The sequence below is a fragment of the Coregonus clupeaformis genome, chromosome 34 (assembly GCF_020615455.1).
Source record: "Coregonus clupeaformis isolate EN_2021a chromosome 34, ASM2061545v1, whole genome shotgun sequence".
In the NCBI taxonomy this organism is placed as follows: domain Eukaryota; kingdom Metazoa; phylum Chordata; class Actinopteri; order Salmoniformes; family Salmonidae; genus Coregonus; species Coregonus clupeaformis.
The window spans coordinates 30,463,822-30,484,813 of NC_059225.1; the positions used below are offsets into that span (position 1 = coordinate 30,463,822).

Here is a 20,992-nt window from a genome sequence, read left to right on the forward strand (position 1 = left end):
TTTTATCCTCATCAAATCTACACACAATATCCCATAATAACAAAGCAAAAACAGTTTTTTTTTTACATTTTTGCTAATCTAGTAAAAATAAAAAACTGAAATATATAATTTACATAAGTATTCAGACCGTTTACTCAGTACTTTGTCGAAGCACCTTTGGCAGTGATTACAGCCTTGAATCTTATTGGCTCTGACGCTATAAGCTTGGCACACCTGTATTTTGGGAGTTTCTCTCATTCTTCTCTGCAGTTCGTCTCAAGATCTGTCAGGTTGGATGGGGAGTGTTGCTGCACAGCTATTTTCAGGTCTCTCCAGAGATGTTTGATCGGGTTCAAGTCCGGGCTCTGGCTGGGCCACTCAAGGACATTCAGAGACTTGTCCCGAAGCCACTCCTGCGTTGTCTTGGCTGTGTGCTTATGGTTGTTGTCCTGTTGGAAGGTGGACCTTCGCCCCAGTCTGAGGTCCTGAGCGCTCTGGAGCAGGTTTTCATCAAGGACCTCTCTGTACTTTGCTCTGTTAATCTTTGCCTCGATCCTGACTGGTCTCCCAGTCCCTGAAAAACATCCCCACAGCATGATTCTGCTACCACCATGCTTCACCGTAGGGATGGTGCCAGGTTTCCTCCAGACGTGATGCTTCGCTTTCAGGCCAAAGAGTTCAATCTTGGTTTCATCAGACCAGAGAATCGTGTTTCTCATGGTCTGAGAGTCTTTAGGTGCCTTTTGGCAAACTCCAAGCGGGCTGTCATGTGCCTTTTACTGAAGAGTGGCTTCCTTCTGGCCACTCTACCATAAAAGCCTGATTGGTGGAGTACTGCAGAGATGGTTGTCCTTCTGGAAGGTTCTCCCATCTCCACAGAGGAACTCTGGAGCTCTGTCAGAGAGGCCATTGGGTTCTTGGTCACCTCCCTGACCAAGGCCCTTCTCCCCTGATTACTCAGTTTGGCCGGGCGGCCAGCTCTAGGAAGAGTGTTGATGATTCCAAACTTCTTCCATTTAAGAATGATGGAGGCCACTGTGTTCTTGGGGACCTTCAATGCTGCAAACATTTTTTGGTACCCTTTCCCAGATCTGTGCCTCGACACAATCCTGTCTCGGTGCTCTACGGACAATTCCTTCAACCTCATGGGTTGGTGTTTGCTCTGACATGCACTGTCAACTGTGGGACCTTATATAGACAGGTGTGTGCCTTTCCAAATCATGTCCAATCAATTGAATTTACCACAGGTGGACTCCAATCAAGTTGTACAAACATATCAAGGATGATCAATGGAAAACAGGATGCGCCTGAGCTCAATTTCGAGTCTCATAGCAAAGGGTCTGAATACTTATGTAAATAAGGTATTTTTATTTTTTATAAATTTGTAAAAATGTCTAAACCTGTTTTCGCTTTGTCATTATGAGGTATGGTGTGTGGATTGCAGAGGATTTGTATTTATTTTATCAATTTTAAAATAAGGCTGTAACGTAACAAAATGTGGAAAAAGTCAAGGGGTCTGAATACTTTCCAAAGGCACTGTAAGTGTGTTTGTTCTTGTATATGTCCATGTAGAATGATTACTTGTAGAGTCATTACTTATGTATACCTACTGGATTAGCCTTTAAGCTGATATTTTACAATCACTGCATGCAGTATATTTACTTGGAAATCAGCATTATCCCATACACAGTACCTGTAGCCTCTCTTACACAGTAGCTTCCATATTCACATAGTGGTGTGTCTTAAATTACACCTTATTCTCTATATACAGTGGGGAGAACAAGTATTTGATACTGCCGATTTTGCAAGTTTTCCTACTTACAAAGCATGTAGAGGTCTGTAATTGTTATCATAGGTACACATCAACTGTGAGAGACGGAATCTAAAACAAAAATCCAGAAAATCACATCGTATCATTTTTAATTAATTAATTTGCATTTTATTGCATTACATAAGTATTTGATCACCTACCAACCAGTAAGAATTCCGGCTCTCACAGACCTGTTAGTTTTTCTTTAAGAAGCCCTCCTGTTCTCCACTCATTACCTGTATTAACTGCACCTGTTTGAACTCGTTACCTGTATAAAATACACCTGTCCACACACTCAATCAAACAGACTCCAACCTCTCCACAATAGCCAAGACCAGAGAGCTGTGTAAGGACATCAGGGGATAAAATTGTAGACCTGCACAAGGCTGGGATGGTCTACAGGACAATAGGCAAGCAGCTTGGTGAGAAGGCAACAACTGTTGGCGCAATTATTAGAAAATGGAAGAAGTTCAAGATGACGGTCAATCACCCTCGGTCTGGGGCTCCATGCAAGATCTCACCTCGTGGGGCATCAATGATCATGAGGAAGGTGAGGGATCAGCCCAGAACTACACGGCAGGACCTGGTCAATGACCTGAAGAGAGCTGGGACCACAGTCTCAAAGAAAACCATTAGTAACACACTACGCCGTCATGGATTAAAATCCTGCAGTGCATGCAAGGTCCCCCTGCTCAAGCCAGCGCATGTCCAGGCCCGTCTGAAGTTTGCCAATGACCATCTGGATGATCCAGAGGAGGAATGGGAGAAGGTCATGTGGTCTGATGAGACCAAAATAGAGCTTTTTGGTCTAAACTCCACTCGCCGTGTTTGGAAGAAAGAAGAAGGATGAGTACAACCACAAGAACACCATCCCAACCATGAAGCATGGAGGTGGAAACATCATTCTTTGGGGATGCTTTTCTGCAAAGGGGACATGACGACTGCACCGTATTGATGGGAGGATGGATGGGGCCATGTATCGCGAGATCTTGGCCAACAACCTCCTTCCCTCAGTAAGAGCATTGAAGATGGGTCGTACCTGGGTCTTCCAGCATGACAACGACCCGAAACACACAGCCAGGGCAACTAAGGAGTGGCTCCGTAAGAAGCATCTCAAGGTCCTGGAGTGGCCTAGCCAGTCTCCAGACCTGAACACCATAGAAAATCTTTGGAGGGATCTGAAAGTCCGTATTGCCCAGCGACAGCCCCGAAACCTGAAGGATCTGGAGAAGGTCTGTATGGAGGAGTTGGCCAAAATCCCTGCTGCAGTGTGTGCAAACCTGGTCAAGACCTACAGGAAACGTATGATCTCTGTAATTGCAAACAAAGGTTTCTGTACCAAATATTAAGTTCTGCTTTTCTGATGTATCAAATACTTATGTCATATATAATAATAATGCAAATTAATTACTTAAAAATAATACAATGTGATTTTCTGGATTTTTGTTTTAGATTCCGTCTCTCACAGTTGAAGTGTACCTATGATAAAAATTACAGACCTCTACATGCTTTGTAAGTAGGAAAACCTGCAAAATCGGCAGTGTATCAAATACTTGTTCTCCCCACTGTAGTGCACTATTCTTGACCAGGGCCCTATGGGAATCATGTGCCATTTGGCACACGGATATAGTGTGAAAGAGCTGGAGTGGTAGAAGGGCTGCTGACGTGAGATGAGAGAGGGAAAAACAGAACTACTGAAAAGAGGAGAAAAGCACATATCCCCTAGCCTGGTGGCACCACTATGCTCTCTCTGTTTGTTTGGGAGAAGATGAAAGAGGAAGGGATTCAACTCAGATACATCCCCTCATCTGACTTGGTGAGCTGCAAACAGAAGGGGGCAGGAGAGAAAGAGAGGGACTGAGAGAGAGAGCGAGAATGAGAGACAGAGGGAGAATGGGGACTGAGAGAGAGAGAGGGAGAATGGGGACTGAGAGAGAGAGAGGGAGAATGGGGACTGAGAGGGAGAATGGGGACTGAGAGAGAGGGAGAATGGGGACTGAGAGATAGAGCGAGTTAGAAAGAATGTAAATGTAAACATATGTTTCATATGATGACATTTGAACACGCAACCTTTGGGTTGCTAGACGTTTGCATTATACGGTGACCCATCCACCCCTACCAACCCCCCTACTTTCATTTTTGCCTTAAATAACCTTCTGTCTTATGTAACCATACCAAACATAACATATCATACCATTTTGAGTGTCCCGGATTTACATTTACTATGTAACATCTAGTCTATGAGACCAGGATGCACGCACGCACACACACATACACACACACACACACAAACACACTGATGCTCAGCCAGCCAAACACCTCCCAATGTATCTCGGCCAGGGTCAAAGTTCATCGGCAGTGTATTGAACCTCTTTAAAATGGCCGTACAGTGCTTCTGTACCTTAGTTTGCATACAGATTTTTCTCGGCCATTCCAGCTCAGCTTTATTTGGCAGGGTGTTCTTTTAGTTTCTGTTATAGATGATGAGAGACATTGGTGTAACATTGGTCTCATTCGAGTCCTCATCAGACCCTAGATGTCGTCGTTTTTGCTTGTTCGCCCCTGACGTCAAGGACAAGTGGTCTCCCTAGCTACCGGCCTGTTGAATGATTCTCCTGCCGTTGATTATTCAGACTCTTCGTCTCCATCCCAAATGGCACCCTATTCCATAGTGCACTACTTTTGACCAGAGCATTATGGGCCTTGGTCAAAAGTAGTGCACTATAGAGGGAATATGGTACAATTTGGGATGCATATTTCTCTCTGAAACTCTCCTCTCTCCCTTTCACCTCCACGTTAGCTCCCCTAAAAGCCACTCACATTGGAGACCAGCGCAGTGCTTGGCGGAACAAAACCTCCTTTGTTTTTCTCTCTCTCTTTCTTGCGGCGGCGGAGAGAGGGAGAGGGCTTCTTTGCTTGCCTCTTTTTTACACATTCATTAGAGTGTGTGAAAAGCGCAGCACAGCCACTGCACAGACAGACAGGGTTTTTAGTCCAAACAATTCACTCCTCAGTTTGATATGCGTCACTGGGAGGGAGCAGCACAACGGAGGGCCTCTAGTCTCTACACCCTGATGGTATGGTTTTAATACACCCTAATCAGGTGAACATTAGCACTTAGTGTTGTGACTATAGCGGCTTGCTGTATATAGAGCCTTGTTTGGATGGTGACCTGAGGCTGGGAAAGGGTCAGGGAGCGGTCATAGTGTTTTGTCTGGTGGGTCATCACTGTGATATAAGTCACCGCCCTGTTCTCACGGTCTCCGCCCCACAGGTACCCCAGGACGAGTGGAGTGGGGGGTTCTCTCCCCTGGGGAAGGACGAGGAGATCCCATGCCGGCGTATGCGCAGCGGCAGCTACATCAAGGCCATGGCAGAGGAAGATAGCGGCGACTCAGACTGCAGCCCCAAGCCCTCGCCCAAGGTGCAGGCGCGCCGGGCCAGCTACCTGAAGGCCACACAGCCATCACTCACCGAGATGACCACCCTCAAGTGAGTAGATACGTACACTGTAAGACGTTTCTGTAATTTCAACAGTAAAACACTGTAGAATGCACAGTAAAATACCTTAAATGTGTTTTACATAATTAATTATGGTGCATTGTGGGGAAATGTTGTGGATGGGGAAAGAGCCTGTGACTCATTAACCTCTTAAGGATCGGACCCTTTTTTTCAATTTTTGTCTAAAATTACATACCTAAATCTAACTGCCTGTAGCTCAGGACCTGAAGCAAGGATATGCATATTCTTGATGCCATTTGAAAGGAAACACTGAAGTTTGTGGAAATGTGAAATTAAAGTAGGAGAATATAATACATTAGATCTGGCAAAAGATAATACAAACAAAAAAAAACATGCGTTTTCTATTTATTTATTTATTTTTTATCATCTTTGAAATGCAAGAGAAAGGCCATAATATCATATAGGAGTTTAGGCGCAATTTAGATATTGGCCACTAGATGGCATCAGTGTGTGAAAGGTTTCAGATTGTGTTTTATTTATTTATTTAACTAGGCAAGTCAGTTAAGAACAAATTCTTATTTACAATGACGACCTACACCGGCCAAACCCGGACGACGCTGGGCCAATTGTGCGCCGCCCTATGGGACTCCCAGTCACGGCCGGTTGTGATACAGCCTGGAATCGAACCAGGGGGTCTGTAGTGACGCCTCAAGCACTGAGATGCAGTGCCTTAGACCACTGCGCCACTCGGGAGATTGATCCAGTGAAGCATTGCAATACTGGACAATTTTGTATAAAGTCTGCCCAAATGTGCCGAATTGGTCAATTGATACATTTTCAAGTACATAACTATAGAGAACATACAGAAATTATATGGTAATACAAAATGTAAGTTTACACACCCCCAGGAATGTCATACAATATGGATCATTAGCTTATATACTAACTTTCACATATCTAGATGGCCAGGTGGGGTGGGTGTGGAGCCAGAGACAGCAAGGGTTCAAACTGTAGAACCCAGTTCCTACATTTGAATACAAAAATTGATTTTTAGCAAACAAAACTATGCTACATTTTATCTCTGGGACCCTTAGGATGACAAATCAGAGCAAGATTACTGAATGTAAGTACATTATTTACCTTCAGAGGTGAATGTATCAAACCACTTGCTGTGATACGTTTTCTTATTGTTGTGCACTCTCCTAAAACAATAGCATGGTATTTTTTCACTGTAATAGCTACTGTAAATTGGACAGTGCAGTTAGATTGGAAAGTTTGCTATTACTTATAACAGTCATGCTAATCACATTAGCACACGTTAGCTCAACCATCCCGTATACGGGACACAAATCCCATAGAGGTTAACACATTTTGTGCCTTGTAAAAGGCTCAATTTGTTGCACCTGTGAGTGAGAATGCTGCACCTCCACATAATACAGTAATATGCTGCATTTTGGGAATTCTACAAACCTTGTCCTGAAAATCTACAGTAACTCACCGGCCAATTACTTTCAGTAATTTACTGTAATTCAGAATACAGTGTCATAACGCATTCCAGTCAAAAGTTTGGACACCCCTACTCATTCAAGGGGTTTCTATAATTTTACTATTTTCTACATTGTAGATAATAGTGAAGACATTAAAACTATGAAATAACATTTTTGGGATCATGTAGTAACCAAAAAAGTGTTAACAAGATTTTATATTTGAGATTCTTCAAATAGCCACCCTTTTCCTTTATGACAGCTTTGCACACTCTTGACATTCTCTCACCCAGCTTCACCTGGAATGCTTTTCCAACAGTCTTGAAGGAGTTCCCACATATGCTGAGCACTTGTTGGCAGTTTTCCTTCACTCTGCCGTCCGACTCCCAAACCATCTCAATTGGGTTGAGGTCGGGGGATTGTGGAGGCCAGGTCATCTGATGCAGCACTCCATCACTCTACTTCTTGGTAAAATAGCCCTTACACAGCCTGGAGGTGTGTTGGGTCATTGTCCTATTGAAAAAATATATATAGTCCCACTAAGCCCAAACCAGATGGGAAGGCATATCACTGCAGAATGCTGTGGTAGCCATGCTGGTTAAGTGTGCCTTGAATTCTAAATAAATCACAGACAGTGTCACCAGCAAAGCACCCCCACACCATAACACCTCCTCCTCCATGCTTTATGGTGGGAACTACACATGCGGAGATCATTCGTTCACCCACACCGCGTCTCACAAAGCCACGGCGGTTGGAAACAAAAATCTCAAATTTGGACCCCAGACTAAAGGACACATTTCCACCAGTCTAATGTCCATTGCTCGTGTTTCTTGGCCCAAGCAGGTCTCTTCTTATTATTGGTGTCCTTTAGTAGTGGTTTCTTTGCAGCAATTCGACCATGAAGGCCTGATTCACAAAGTCCCCTCTGAACAGTTGATGTTGAGATGTGTCTGTTACTTGAACTCTGTGAAGCATTTATTTGGGCTGCAATTTCTGAGGCTGGTAACTCTAATGAACTTATCCTCTGCAGCAGAGGTAACTCTGGGTCTTCCATTCCTGTGGCCGTCCTCATGAGAGCCAGTTTCATCATAGCGCTTGATGGTTTTTGCGACTGCACTTGAAGAAACTCAAAGTTCTTGACATTTTGTCATTTCTCTTTGCTTATATGAGCTGTTCTTGCCATAATATGGACTTGGTCTTTTACCAAATAGGGCTATCTTCTGTATACCCCCCTACCTTGTCACAACACAACTGATTGGCTCAAATGCATTAAAAGGAAATAAATTCCACAAATTAACTTTTTAAGAAGGCACACCTGTTAATTTAAATGCATTCCAGGTGACTACCTCATGAAGCTGGTTGAGAGAATGCCAAGAGTGTGCAAAGCTGTCATCAAGGCAAAGGGTGGCTACTTTGAAGAATCGCAAATATAAAATATATTTTGATTTGTTTAACACTGTTTTGGTTACTACATGATTCCATATGTGTTATTTCATAGTTTCGATGTCTTCACTATTATTCTAAAATAGTAAAAATAAAGAAAAACCCTTAAATTAGTAGGTGTGTCCAAACCTTTATCTGGTACTGTATATATACTGTATATGTTTTTGTGTGTGTGTGTATACATGTCTGTCTGTCTGTCTGTCTCTGTCTGTCTGTCTGTCTGTCTATGTCCTTAATCAGTATAAAGGAGGAAATGTTGCTTACTTGTTTAGCAAAATCAAAGCTGTAATGCATCCTGATGTCTTTGCTTGCTGGTTCAGTAGGGCCCCCCCAGAGACAACTGCAGTTCTTGACAGGTGATTTTGCAGTCAGCAACCATCTTCTGGTAGACAGACCGCTCACTCTGAACAAGCAGGAGATGCTGCTCTTGATTCTTCAGCTTGGCTGACTTAACAGCTTCTGGCAGATTGGCAGATCTGACGACCTTATAGTTGTTCCGCTGGCACTGCCAGTACAGGTCTGTCCTGGGCTTAGTGCTTGAGATGTGGGGCAGCAATTTTCTCCACAAATTCCTGAAGGAAGACAGCCCGACTACACAGAAGTTGATATGCCATACAGAAGTATTGTGAGATCAATAAATGCAGTGCCAGTCATGTTGGAGGTAAATTAAATAATCCAAACGTGTTGTTCATGCTTTACATACCATGTGTTGTCATCGATTCCTTGTAGAGACGCCACACTGCTGCTTTTGTCACATGAGATGGCAGCAGCTTTCCACCAAAGTGTTTGTGTCCTGGGTGGCATCCTGTTAATACTATTGCATTATCCTCTGTGTAGTTGTTGATGAAGTTCACAACTCGCTGCAAGTCCTCATGCTTCAGGTGTAACCTGTGCTTGCTTGGGCCAGCTCTCTTTTTGATGGGAGACATTAGACCATTCTCCTTGTATGACTAGTGGAGGAGAGTCAGGAGTGTTCTACTGATGCTGAAAGACACATTTTAGATACAAATATTTTAGAGTTTTATACAATAGAGAGCCGTAATCACCGTCAGACACACCTGGCTAACTTGATGGGTCATGTAATCATCTGGTGAAGTGGAGTCATTTGTTTAGACATGTAGCTAGCTAGCTAAACAATGAACTATAATCCCAATAACTAGCAATGGAAATGGCTTACTGAGATAATAAGAATACACAGATCATACGCATAATGTTAGCTAGTGAGCCAGCCATCTAACATCAGCTCGCTAGCTAACAATACGCTTTAACTTGGGGTCTTTTGTTTAGACATGTGCCTAGCTAGCTAGCTAAACAATTAACCATAATCCCAATCCATAGAGTACTAGCAATACAAACCAATTGTCATAGCTAGCTAAGGTTAACCAAATAGGTTCAATGTTAGCTAGTTATTATTTGAGAAATTTTTTAAAAACTGACCCCGCTGACGCTGTACATTAAAGTGTGACATGTCACGATATTCAGTCATTCTGTGCCGGACAGCCTCTTTCCACCAGGTGTAGCGCTTCCCTTGCAGATTTAAAAACAAGAAATGATCAATGGTGAGTGTAATGGTGAGTGTAAAGTTAATTACTTGTGAGTTTGTCAATAGTTAATTCAATCAATTGTTAATTTTTCGCGTAATCAATGCAAGCCTTCATGACTCTCAAAAACCGTGACACCCACAGTTTAATTGTGAAGATAAATTTAGCGCCTCCCTAAAAACCCTATTTAAATTCGACACAAACCTTAAAATAGGTATATAATGAGACATTATATAAACTCTTTATAGTGTTTTATTTACATTTTAGAGGTGATAAGTTGGACAAATCGAGTGAAAAAAGCCAGTTCCCCACACGACATATCTCCCCCTTTCACTATGACGCAGTAGCTTTCGCTTCCCCACCCACCATTTTAAAAAAGACCCGGTGGAGCTCCATTGCTTTCTTCGATCATGCAGAGAAGGGCAGCGTGAAGGTCTCGTCATTGACTTTGCTGGAAAGGGGAGAAATTGTGCTTTACAATGGTATTCATATTACAGTTTTTGGGGTGCTAAAATAAGGTGAAATGTATGGAACAGCGCGTTGTACAAAAGTGCGTTAGCTAACGTTAATATCTGAACCTGTAGCCAGACTCTTACCCGTATACATGGATGAACGCTTCACGGCAGACTGCAACCCCTTTCATTAAATAAGACGTCCTGTGTCATTTCTGTTTTGTTTGTACAACTTGCTTGGCTCGTTGTGTCAAGTCACTCTGGTTCACACTGGCCGTGTGCAATGCCATATGAATCATCAGATCTTTCTCCCTCTCTGTCACGGATGCCATGGTTGCCCTTAGTTTGAAGATGTAATCCGGACACAGGTGTTTTATACAACAGCCTTCTGTGTTCTCTTTTCGACTCCCTCTGCATTTGCAATCAAACGGCAGAATTGTATTAATCTCCTTAGCATACGTTGCTTCTACCAGACATTCCACTGATTTCAAAACTCCATCAACTTCTTCTGCGACAACAACACTGTTGATCGTCGTTACACGGCAGACCAATCCGAAACTCATCTCTCGGCATGTCCAGCCCATTCATTATCTCAGCCAATCATGGCTAGCGGGAAGGTTCCTGTCTTTTTCTGTTGCTAAATCAACTAGGCTCGTAATTTAACAACTGTATTCGTATTTACAGATGGCATATACGTTTGTTATTAAGGCACATGACAGTTCAAATGTTCGAGAAGGCATTTCTGCCAAGAAATGCATTTTGATAAAACATTTAAATAAACGTTGAAATGCCTCTCCTGTGAAGCTTTTGTTTAGGCCTCTAGAAGTGCAAGTCATATATAACACCTAGTATTCATTAATATGCTTTAATTTACAAATGCCTAGCAGCCAACCTGCTTGCTACAATCCCTTGTAATTACAGTAAAATACTATTAAAATAACTTTCTTACAGTTTATTAGTCACTTTTTACAGTATTTTACTGTGTTTCGTTGCTTTGACATCATATTCATTTACAGGAAGCTTTCATCAAGTTACCATCTCAGTAATGTATTGGCACTATCCAGAGATAGTCAGATATATCATAAGATATCTTGTTGTAATTACAATTATTCTTGAAGACCAGTTTATCCTTAACTATAACAACATTTTCAGTAATGGTTAGCGAAACCTTTTACTTGCTATGACTGTGATATGTGTTATTTTTTTTTTATAAACCTTTGTTTATAAACTGTAAGTTGCCAAGGACAAGAGCGCCCACTAAATGACCAATAAATGTCGTAAAAATGAAAACTTGCAAAGAACACTGGGTAACATGTTACTGGGTAATTACAGTAATATGCTGTAATTGGTACTGTAAATTCGATTACAGTAAAATGTTTGGAACTGTGAAATAAATTGCCAATTGCTGCCAGTAAGATACTGTAAGTTTGACAGGAAATGTTTTACAGTGTACTAGGGGAAATAACAGTGTGTGTGTGTACATGTGTCTGCGTGTGTGCGTGTGTATGCGTGCTTGCATGTGTACAGTCCATGCAAATGCATTCATGGCTGTTACATTATTTCCAATGACACAGCATGTTTTTGTTTTGTGTAAGTGTGTGTGTTCTGTGTGTGTGGTGGCGGAGATGATGGGTGGATACTTTGGGTTTGGAGCAGGTGATTCAAAGCTGTTGCCTCATACAGCATACGTCCTAAGTGGTCCTATGGGCACTAAATATGGAATAGGGTGCCATTTGGGACACACCCAGTATATGGAATTTGTTTGTTAGTATCCATGACCCTCACTGACCTGAGCTCTGATTCCATGGTTCATGTTTATGCTCAGTATGCACATTAATTTGTATGGTTGGATTCTCCTTCTACATGGAACGCAACATGATTGAAAATGACAGATTTATGGATTCAGACCCTCCTGTGTCTGACAGTCTGTCAGGCAGGGACAGACTGGGACCCGACTGGGACCCACACTGGACCATTTTCTTCCTCGAAGCCCCCATTATTAGCCAAATAATGATCATTATGTGCAAACCCCCCCAATTTAGACAGGCCCACTGGGCCAAAGTTGGACCAACCCATGGCCAGTTCGTTTATGCTGTCAGGTGACCTGTATTACAAGTAAATTAATTTATCTTCCCTTCAAGATATGTTTCTCTCTCTGTTAACTTCCAAGGTTTAAAAGTTGACTTTCATAATGTTCACAAAGTTGTCCTGTGTTGAGACAGTTGAGACTTTCCTTCCTGGCGCAACAGCAAATTCCTTTCACTGTATGTGTTCATGAAAAATTCAACAGTATGGAGAAACTAGCTGCTGCATTCTTTTATTTATTTTACCTCGTTCCTGTTACAAGATAAAAACAGCAAAGTTGCTCACACAGATAAAGGACCACCCATCCTATCAAGTAGACAGGAGACTGTCAATGAAAGTACATTACTTCATATCACAATGATGTAATCTTGATTATGTCCTTCTATTTCATGCATCTCATGTCTTTTATCTTTCCCAACACTGCCTACATCTGTTTAGGGCACATATTCTGACATCACAAGATCCGCCAGTATGTAGTCTCAGCACAGAAGCAACACGTCTGTCAGTGGTGGCTCGTGGCACTAAATCGGAGGACGGGCTCATATTGAATGGAACAGTATCAAACACATGCTTTCCATGTGTTTGATACCAGTCCATTCCAATCATTACTATGGGAGGTAATAGTGTCTGTCCATTATCTCCCATATAACAGCCTGATGATCTCATTACTACTACTAAGGACGTGTACGTGCTTGCTTGTGTGTTTACTCGCTATGAAACGCCACAGTGACAAACACTAGCCTATAGAAGAAAAACAGTGTTTGTTATCTCTCCTACGGCAGTCAGTGAATAATGAACTCTGTAATAAAAAGGCTTCTATGAGGTGAATATCAATGAATCTCTCTCTGGATGCTCAGTCATCATTACGGAGAGAGCTGAGCGCTGTGCGACGCTAATTATGTAACGGTGGTGCAGCACAGGGGCAGTTAATGACTTTAATAGGCCCATACGCACGTAACACACACACGGTCGCTCACACCCGCACACCAAATTACTTTAAAGCTAGAATCCTTAATTGAAAAAAATAACAAAGGGGCACCCCGCCTCTGTTTCGGTAAAAAGCGAAGGGATGGGCCTGGAGAAATACTGGAGAAATGTATCCACTTTTAAATTCATAGAAAGAGCTATGGATGCAAAGACTGACCATCCATTATATTACAATTATAGTTTTAACCATGTTTTGAGGCTATACAGTATCTGTTTACATTTACTTTGTTTACAAACATTGGAGAAAAAAGGCTTATATTTTGGGTTCTGATGGGGTATGACAGTTAAACTAAGCTCACGAAGCATTTATATATTATATTCTTCAAGACTCAATGATTATATACTGTGTCATTAAATTATAAGTCCAAAATTGGATGTAGCAACTATGGATTCTAGCATTAATAGTCCTGGGGACTACAATCAACTCCTGATGGGGCATCATTATACAAACAGAAAGATGGCTAGCTATTGCTGCTCGGTGGAGAAAAGAGGGACATTGGGATTGGCTGTTGTCTCAGTAACACACCATCCTATTGGGTGATCGCAAAAGCTCCTTTCAGAATGTCTAATATAATGTTCGTGTTCCAAGCAGACTACATTGCAGACATTGCATTGCATCACTCAATGGTTGTGTGCCACGTTATCAGATTGATATACAGTGCAGTCGGAAAGCTCCCCCGATTACTCAGTTTGGCCGGGTGGCCAGCTCTAGGAAGAGTCTTGGTGGGTCCAAACTTCTTCCATTTAAGAATGATGGAGGCCACTGTGTTCTTGGGGACATTCAATGCTGCAGCAATGTTTTGGTACGCTTCCCCAGATCTGTGCCTCGACACAATCCTGTCTCGGAGCTCTACGGACAATTCCTTAGACCTCATGGCTTGGTTTTTGCTCTGACATGAACTGTCAACTGTGGGACCTTATATAGACAGGTGTGTGCCTTTCCAAATCATGTCCAATCAATTGAATTTACCACAGGTGGACTCCAATTAAGTTGTAGAAACATCTCAAGGATGATCAATGGAAACAGGATGCACCTGAGATCAATTTTGAGTCTCATAGCAAAGGGTCTGAATACTTATGTAAATAAGGTATTTCAATTTGATTATTTTAGAAATGTGCACAAATTTCTACAAACCTGTTTTCGCTTTGTCATTATGGGGTATTGTGTGTAGATTGATGAGGAAAATGTGTAATTTTATAAATTTTAGAATAAGGCTGTAACGTAACAATATGTGGAAAAGGGGGAGGGGTCTGAATACTTTCGGAATGCACTGTATCATATTATGTGGTTAGCTGATATGTTAAACATCTATCCAGGTGTTCTGACATCTGGTAGACGTCTGCAATGTCGTCAGCCTGGAACACAACCATAATCTAGTGCACTGCCTTTGATCAGAGCCAAATGGATCCTGGTCAAAAGGAGTGCACTAAATAGGGAATATGGTGCCATTTGGGACACAAACACTTTATTCAGTTGATATGTTTACTTGTCTCTGTTTATTCAAACCCATAAATAAAACCACAGTCTAAACTGTGAAGATTATTATTTTATAGCCAAAGAGAGGGAACAGGCTTTTGGTGAAAAATAATGACATCCATTTTGACAAAAAAGCTCCCTCTGTCTGTATTATTTGAGTCAAACTAATTTGTTCCTGGCCTAGATTTCCAATTTCTTCATCATTCTATTTTGACGGAAACAGACTTCCTGAATAAATTAATGCATTATAATAACAACATAAAGTAATTTCAGAAAGGAGAGAGAGAAAGAGGGAGAGGAGAGAGAGGAGAGAGAGAGAGAGAGAGAGAGAGAGAGAGAGAGAGAGAGAGAGAGAGAGAGAGAGAGAGAGAGAGAGAGAGAGAGAGAGAGAGATAACACAGCTTGTTATTCTGTTATGGAGGATGAGACGGGCGCACGCACGCACAGGTCTACTGATCAGTCAGCGGATGGATGGAGACTGTGGAGGGATAGAGGTCCTGTGGTCTTCATACATACATTTAGATCAAGTTTTTTGTCCCCTCTCTCTTTCCTTCTTTCCCTCAACCCTTATGTCAATGCTTATTCCTCTTGCGCCACTCTCTCATCCCTTGTCTCCCCCTTTCTCTTCTCTCCTATTCCCCTCCACTCCCCCTTCCTCTGTCTCCTCAGTCTCCACCCCTCACTGCACCAGTCCCTGTGTGCCCCTCTTTTGTCCCGCGTTCCATCCATCAAAGAGTCAGTGATCACGTTTGATTAATTGTGGTAACCACACTCTAGTTTAAGGAGGGCATACATAATTAAGGAAGACTGGACCTGGAGGGAGAGAGTCACAGGAGAGAGGGAGGATGTATGTGTACGTGTACATGTGTGTGCGTGTGCGTCCTGTTTGAAAACAATTTATCTTGCTACACATTCATTTATGTGTTCATATAATGTTGTTTGTCCAATGATTGTATGCTGTTGAACTTTTATAATTTCTCATAGAAAGAAGGTAAGCTACAGTGGGGGAAAAAAGTATTTAGTCAGCCACCAATTGAGCAAGTTCTCCCACTTAAAAAGATGAGAGAGGCCTGTAATTTTCATCATAGGTACACGTCAACTATGACAGACAAAATGAGAAAAAAATATCCAGAAAATCACATTTATTTGCAAATTATGGTGGAAAATAAGTATTTGGTCAATAACAAAAGTTTCTCAATACTTTGTTGTATACCCTTTGTTGGCAATGACACAGGTCAAACGTTTTCTGTAAGTCTTCACAAGGTTTTCACACACTGTTGCTGGTATTTTGGCCCATTCCTCCATGCAGATCTCCTCTAGAGCAGTGATATTTTGGGGCTGTCGCTGGGCAACACGGACTTTCAACTCCCTCCAAAGATTTTCTATGGGGTTGAGATCTGAAGACTGGCTAGGCCACTCCAGGACCTTGAAATGTTTCTTACGAAGCCACTCCTTCGTTGCCCGGGCGGTGTGTTTGGGATCATTGTCATGCTGAAAGACTCAGCCACGTTTCATCTTCAATGCCCTTGCTGATGGAAGGAGGTTTTCACTCAAAATCTCATGATACATGGCCCCATTCATTCTTTCCTTTACACGGATCAGTCGTCCTGGTCCCTTTGCAGAAAAACAGCCCCAAAGCATTGATGTTTCCACACCCATGCTTCACAGTAGGTATGGTGTTCTTTGGATGCAACTCAGCATTCTTTGTCCTCCAAACACGACGAGTTTAGTTTTTACCTAAAAGTTATATTTTGGTTTCATCTGACCATATGACATTCTCCCAATCCTCTTCTGGATCATCCATATGCACTCTAGAAAACTTCAGACGGGCCTGGACATGTACTGGCTTAAGCAGGGGGACACGTCTGGCACTGCAGGATTTGAGTCCCTGGCGGCGTAGTGTGTTACTGATGGTAGGCTTTGTTACTTTGGTCCCAGCTCTCTGCAGGTCATTCACTAGGTCCCCCCGTGTGGTTCTGGGATTTTTGCTCACCGTTCTTGTGATCATTTTGACCCCACGGGGTGAGATCTTGCGTGGAGCCCCAGATCGAGGGAGATTATCAGTGGTCTTGTATGTCTTCCATTTCCTAATAATTGCTCCCACAGCTGCTTACCTATTGCAGATTCAGTCTTCCCAGCCTGGTGTCCTTTGACAGCTCTTTGGTCTTGGCCATAGTGGAGTTTGGAGTGTGACTGTTTGAGGTTGTGGACAGGTGTCTTTTATACTGATAACAAGTTCAAACAGGTGCCATTAATACAGGTAACAAGTGGAGGACAGAGGAGCCTCTTAGAGAAGAAGTTACAGGTCTGTGAGAGCCAGAAATCTTGCTTGTTTGTAGGTGACCAAATACTTATTTTCCACCATAATTTGCAAATAAATTCATTAAAAATCCTACAATGTGATTTTCAGGATTTTTTTTCCTCAACTTGTCTGACATAGTTGACGTGTACCTATGATGAAAATTACAGGCCTCTCTCATCTTTTTAAGTGGGAGAACTTGCACAATTGGTGGCTGACTAAATACTTTTTTCCCCCACTGTATTTACTTTTCATATGTTGCATTACACCAATATGTATGAATGGTGGAGTTGTATTTCTAGACCTACACACACACACACAGCAAATTCTCCATTGTGATACTGAGTGTTAAAACAACACTGAAAGAGTGGGACCATATACACACTGGAACCAGTGTAAAGTGTTGGTCCCATGTTTCATGAGCTGAAAAAAAAGCTTACATTTTCCATATACACAAAAAGCTTAATTCTCTCAAATGTTGTGCACAAATTTGTTTACATCGTTGTTAGTGAGCATTTCTCCTTTGCCAACATAATCCATCCACCTGACAGGTGTGGCATATCAAGAAGATGATTAAACAGCATGATCATTACACAGGTGCACCTTGTACTTGGGACAATAAAAGGCCAATCTAAAATGTGCAGTTTTGTCACACAACACAATGCCACATATGTCTCAAGTTTTGAGGGAGCGTGCAATTGGCATGCTGACTGCAGGAATGTCCACCAGTGCTGTTGCCAGAGAATTGAATGTTTATTTCTCTACCATAAGCTGCCTCCAACATCATTTTAGAGAATTTGGCAGGACCTCCAACCGGCCTCACAACCGCAGACCATGAGTATGTCGTCGTGTGGGCGAGCGGTTTGCTGATGTCAACATTGTGAACAGAGTGCCCCATGGTGGCGGTGGGGTTATGGTATGGGCAGGCATAAGCTACGGACAATGAACACAACTGCATTTTATCGATGGCAATTTGAAAGCACAAAAATACAGTGACAAGATCCTGAGGCCCATTTTTTTTTAAAGGTATCTATACCAACAGATGTATATCTGTATTCCCAGTCATGTGAAATCCATAGATTAGGCCCTAATGAATTTATTTCAATTGACTGATTTCCTCATATGAACTGTAACTCAGTAAAATCAATGAAATTGTTACATGTTGCGTTTATATTTTTGTTCAGTATATATATTTAACACAATACCATAGGTATTTCGTAAGGTCTTATTTTGAGGGCCTAGTTTTACCCTGCAGAGGCCTGAAACTCATACACATCACTGTGAACCAAAACCACACCCATCGTTATCATATTTCCCAGCATGATTGATTAATTAATCTTATGCTACGCAAATATAAATGACATACATTTTCTAAACTAATCCAATATGTTACTTGGATTTATTGCACCCATAACTGAAATGGTTGTTCCAGTTTAGGTACTTTACGTAGCCTCATATCTTAGTCTTCCCAACCCTGGCTGTCATTCTGAATGCAGATTGCGGGTGATATTAAATTCCAAATGTCGGATATCCCCACACTGGCTGGATTCCAATAGGAATTACGCATCACTTTACAAGCCAGCACAATGTGACTTGCAGGGCTGATGTGGACTGTAAACTATGAGATTCAGGTTACCGCATTAAGGAAAAACTAGGTTTCAGGCCATTATTTTAAGAGTATTACACAATTACAAAAAAGGCTTATAGGGGTGCCTAAAGGGGTACAAACATTTTCTTTGTGCCTTTACTCATAGGTACATAATACATAGGGTACTAACACAGTGACTCAACCATTTATAAGTGGCAATAACATACCTCTACCATAGACCCCTTAAACTGGTTCAATGCTTACACTCACAGGTGGCCAAAAATAACTAACTAACGCCCCCACTAAGCCATGTCTCCAATATAATTCCCCAGTGTGCCTTGCCTTTTCGAGTGAATTGTAGAGTTACCACCCATGACTGTATTTTTTAGTGACAGAGACATTGTTGTTGAATTCATTCATTTTCAATCTTGTTGCCTTTACCAAGTGAGTTCCTAGGTGAATGCTATCATTCAAATTACATTTATGACAATAAATGACATATATCACAAGGCCTTATTCTGGGGCTTAGTGTAACCCTAATACAGTAGCCTGCCAATCATGGTACAGGCCACATCAGGCCTGCAAGTAGAGTTGCAAAATTCCAGTAACTTTCCCAAAGTACCCAGATTTTCCAGAAATTCTGGTTCAAGGAATCTGGATTTACTAAGAATTCCCTCACATTTTAAGGCATCTTCAAACTGAGATTTCTGGAAAACATGGGAATTTTGCAACTCTAAATGAAATTCAATTATGCTGACTTACAAAGGGATATGTAATTCCTGTTGGAATCCACCCACAGTAAAGATATCCAACAGTTAGAATTTCTATTCACCTGCAACTTGCATTCAGAATGACTGCCAGGATTAGGAACATTTTAAGGAGACTATGTAATCCATTCAAACTGGAACAGCCATTTCAGTATGGCTGCAAATAATCTTACTAACTGATTGAATAACTTAAGAAAAATGTATAACCGTGTAGATCTCTCTAGGAGAAGGTGACTTTTATATATTCTCCTGTATTTACCCCCTAAAACTGTAACGCTAATTAGCTGCTAATGTTGCTATTATAAAGAACTACAAATGCCACGATGATCTGGAAAAGACTGCCGAATCGAGGCAAATGTTAATCCAAGGATTCTTACCATCTAATGTTAACTAAATGTAGTAATGAATAAATTGGCTACATTTCTTTAAATGGACAATTCTGTGAACTGTCTTGTGCTATATTTAAATTGACACAATACCTAAAAGGTGTCAGCTAGAGATGACGTGCATGAGCTTGCAGGGATTTTAATTTTTACATGATGTCTACTTTGATGATAATTAGCATTTTTGAATCTGAGAGTAAATAGATCCGAATATAGTGATAAAAGTAACCTTGCATTATTTTTTAAAATAGTTATATATATATATATATATATAGAGAGAGAGAGAGGTGACAGCATTGGAAATGCTTTTGGCGGTTAATCTGCTTCTGTTTTGTGGGTGGCACTGTGTGCTGTTTACGATGGATGGGTCCTGGCCTCTCGGGGCCTCAGGGATCCGGAGGGACGTGGGTGGGATGCCGATCACTGGGATGTACTTCTCAAGGGGTGATAATATTAATTAATAGTAATTTCGATCCGAATGTGCAAATTGTCCAAATAGATACGCAAGGTAGATGGATAATTTTAAATATGTTATTGGACCATAAACAGATATGGCTCATTAACCTTTACAGACCAAATAATGATGATCCACACTTCTTTGACAATATATATAATAAATGATCAACCCTGCAAGCAATTCAAGACAATATTATTATGGTGGGGGATTATAATACTGTTTTAAATAGCTCAATGGACCGTAAAGGAAATCACACCACAAACAATCACCCACATGCTCTTAAGGAAATTGTGAATGTCATGGATACATTAGAACTAGTAGATACAGTGGGGAAACAAAGTATTTAGTCAGCCACCAATTGTGCAAGTTCTCCAACTTAAAAAGATGAGAGAGGCCTGTAATTTTCATCATAGGTACACGTCAACTATGACAGACAAATTGAGAAAAAAAAATCCAGAAAATCCCATTGTAGGATTTTTAATGAATTTATTTGCAAATTATGGTGGAAAATAAGTATTTGGTCACCTACAAACAAGCAAGATTTCTGGCTCTCACAGACCTGTAACTTCTTCTTTAAGAGGCTCCTCTGTCCTCCACTCGTTACCTGTATTAATGGCACCTGTTTGAACTTATTATCAGTATAAAAGACACCTGTCCACAACCTCAAACAGTCACACTCCAAACTTCACAATGGCCAAGACCAAAGAGCTGTCAAAGGACACCAAAAACAAAATTGTAGACCTGCACCAGGCTGGGAAGACTGAATCTGCAATAGGTA

General features: G+C 41.5%; 1 protein-coding gene across 1 annotated transcript in view; it reads left to right on the forward strand.

The window, feature by feature from the left end:
* LOC121549554 (disks large-associated protein 1-like) overlaps positions 1–20,992 on the forward strand; it is a 176,323-nt gene that overhangs the window by 64,800 nt on the left and 90,531 nt on the right. Inside the window, exon 3 of the mRNA XM_041861352.2 lies at positions 5,064–5,281. Within this exon, the coding sequence (XP_041717286.1) occupies positions 5,064–5,281 (218 nt within the window). The remainder of the gene's footprint in view (positions 1–5,063; positions 5,282–20,992) is intronic.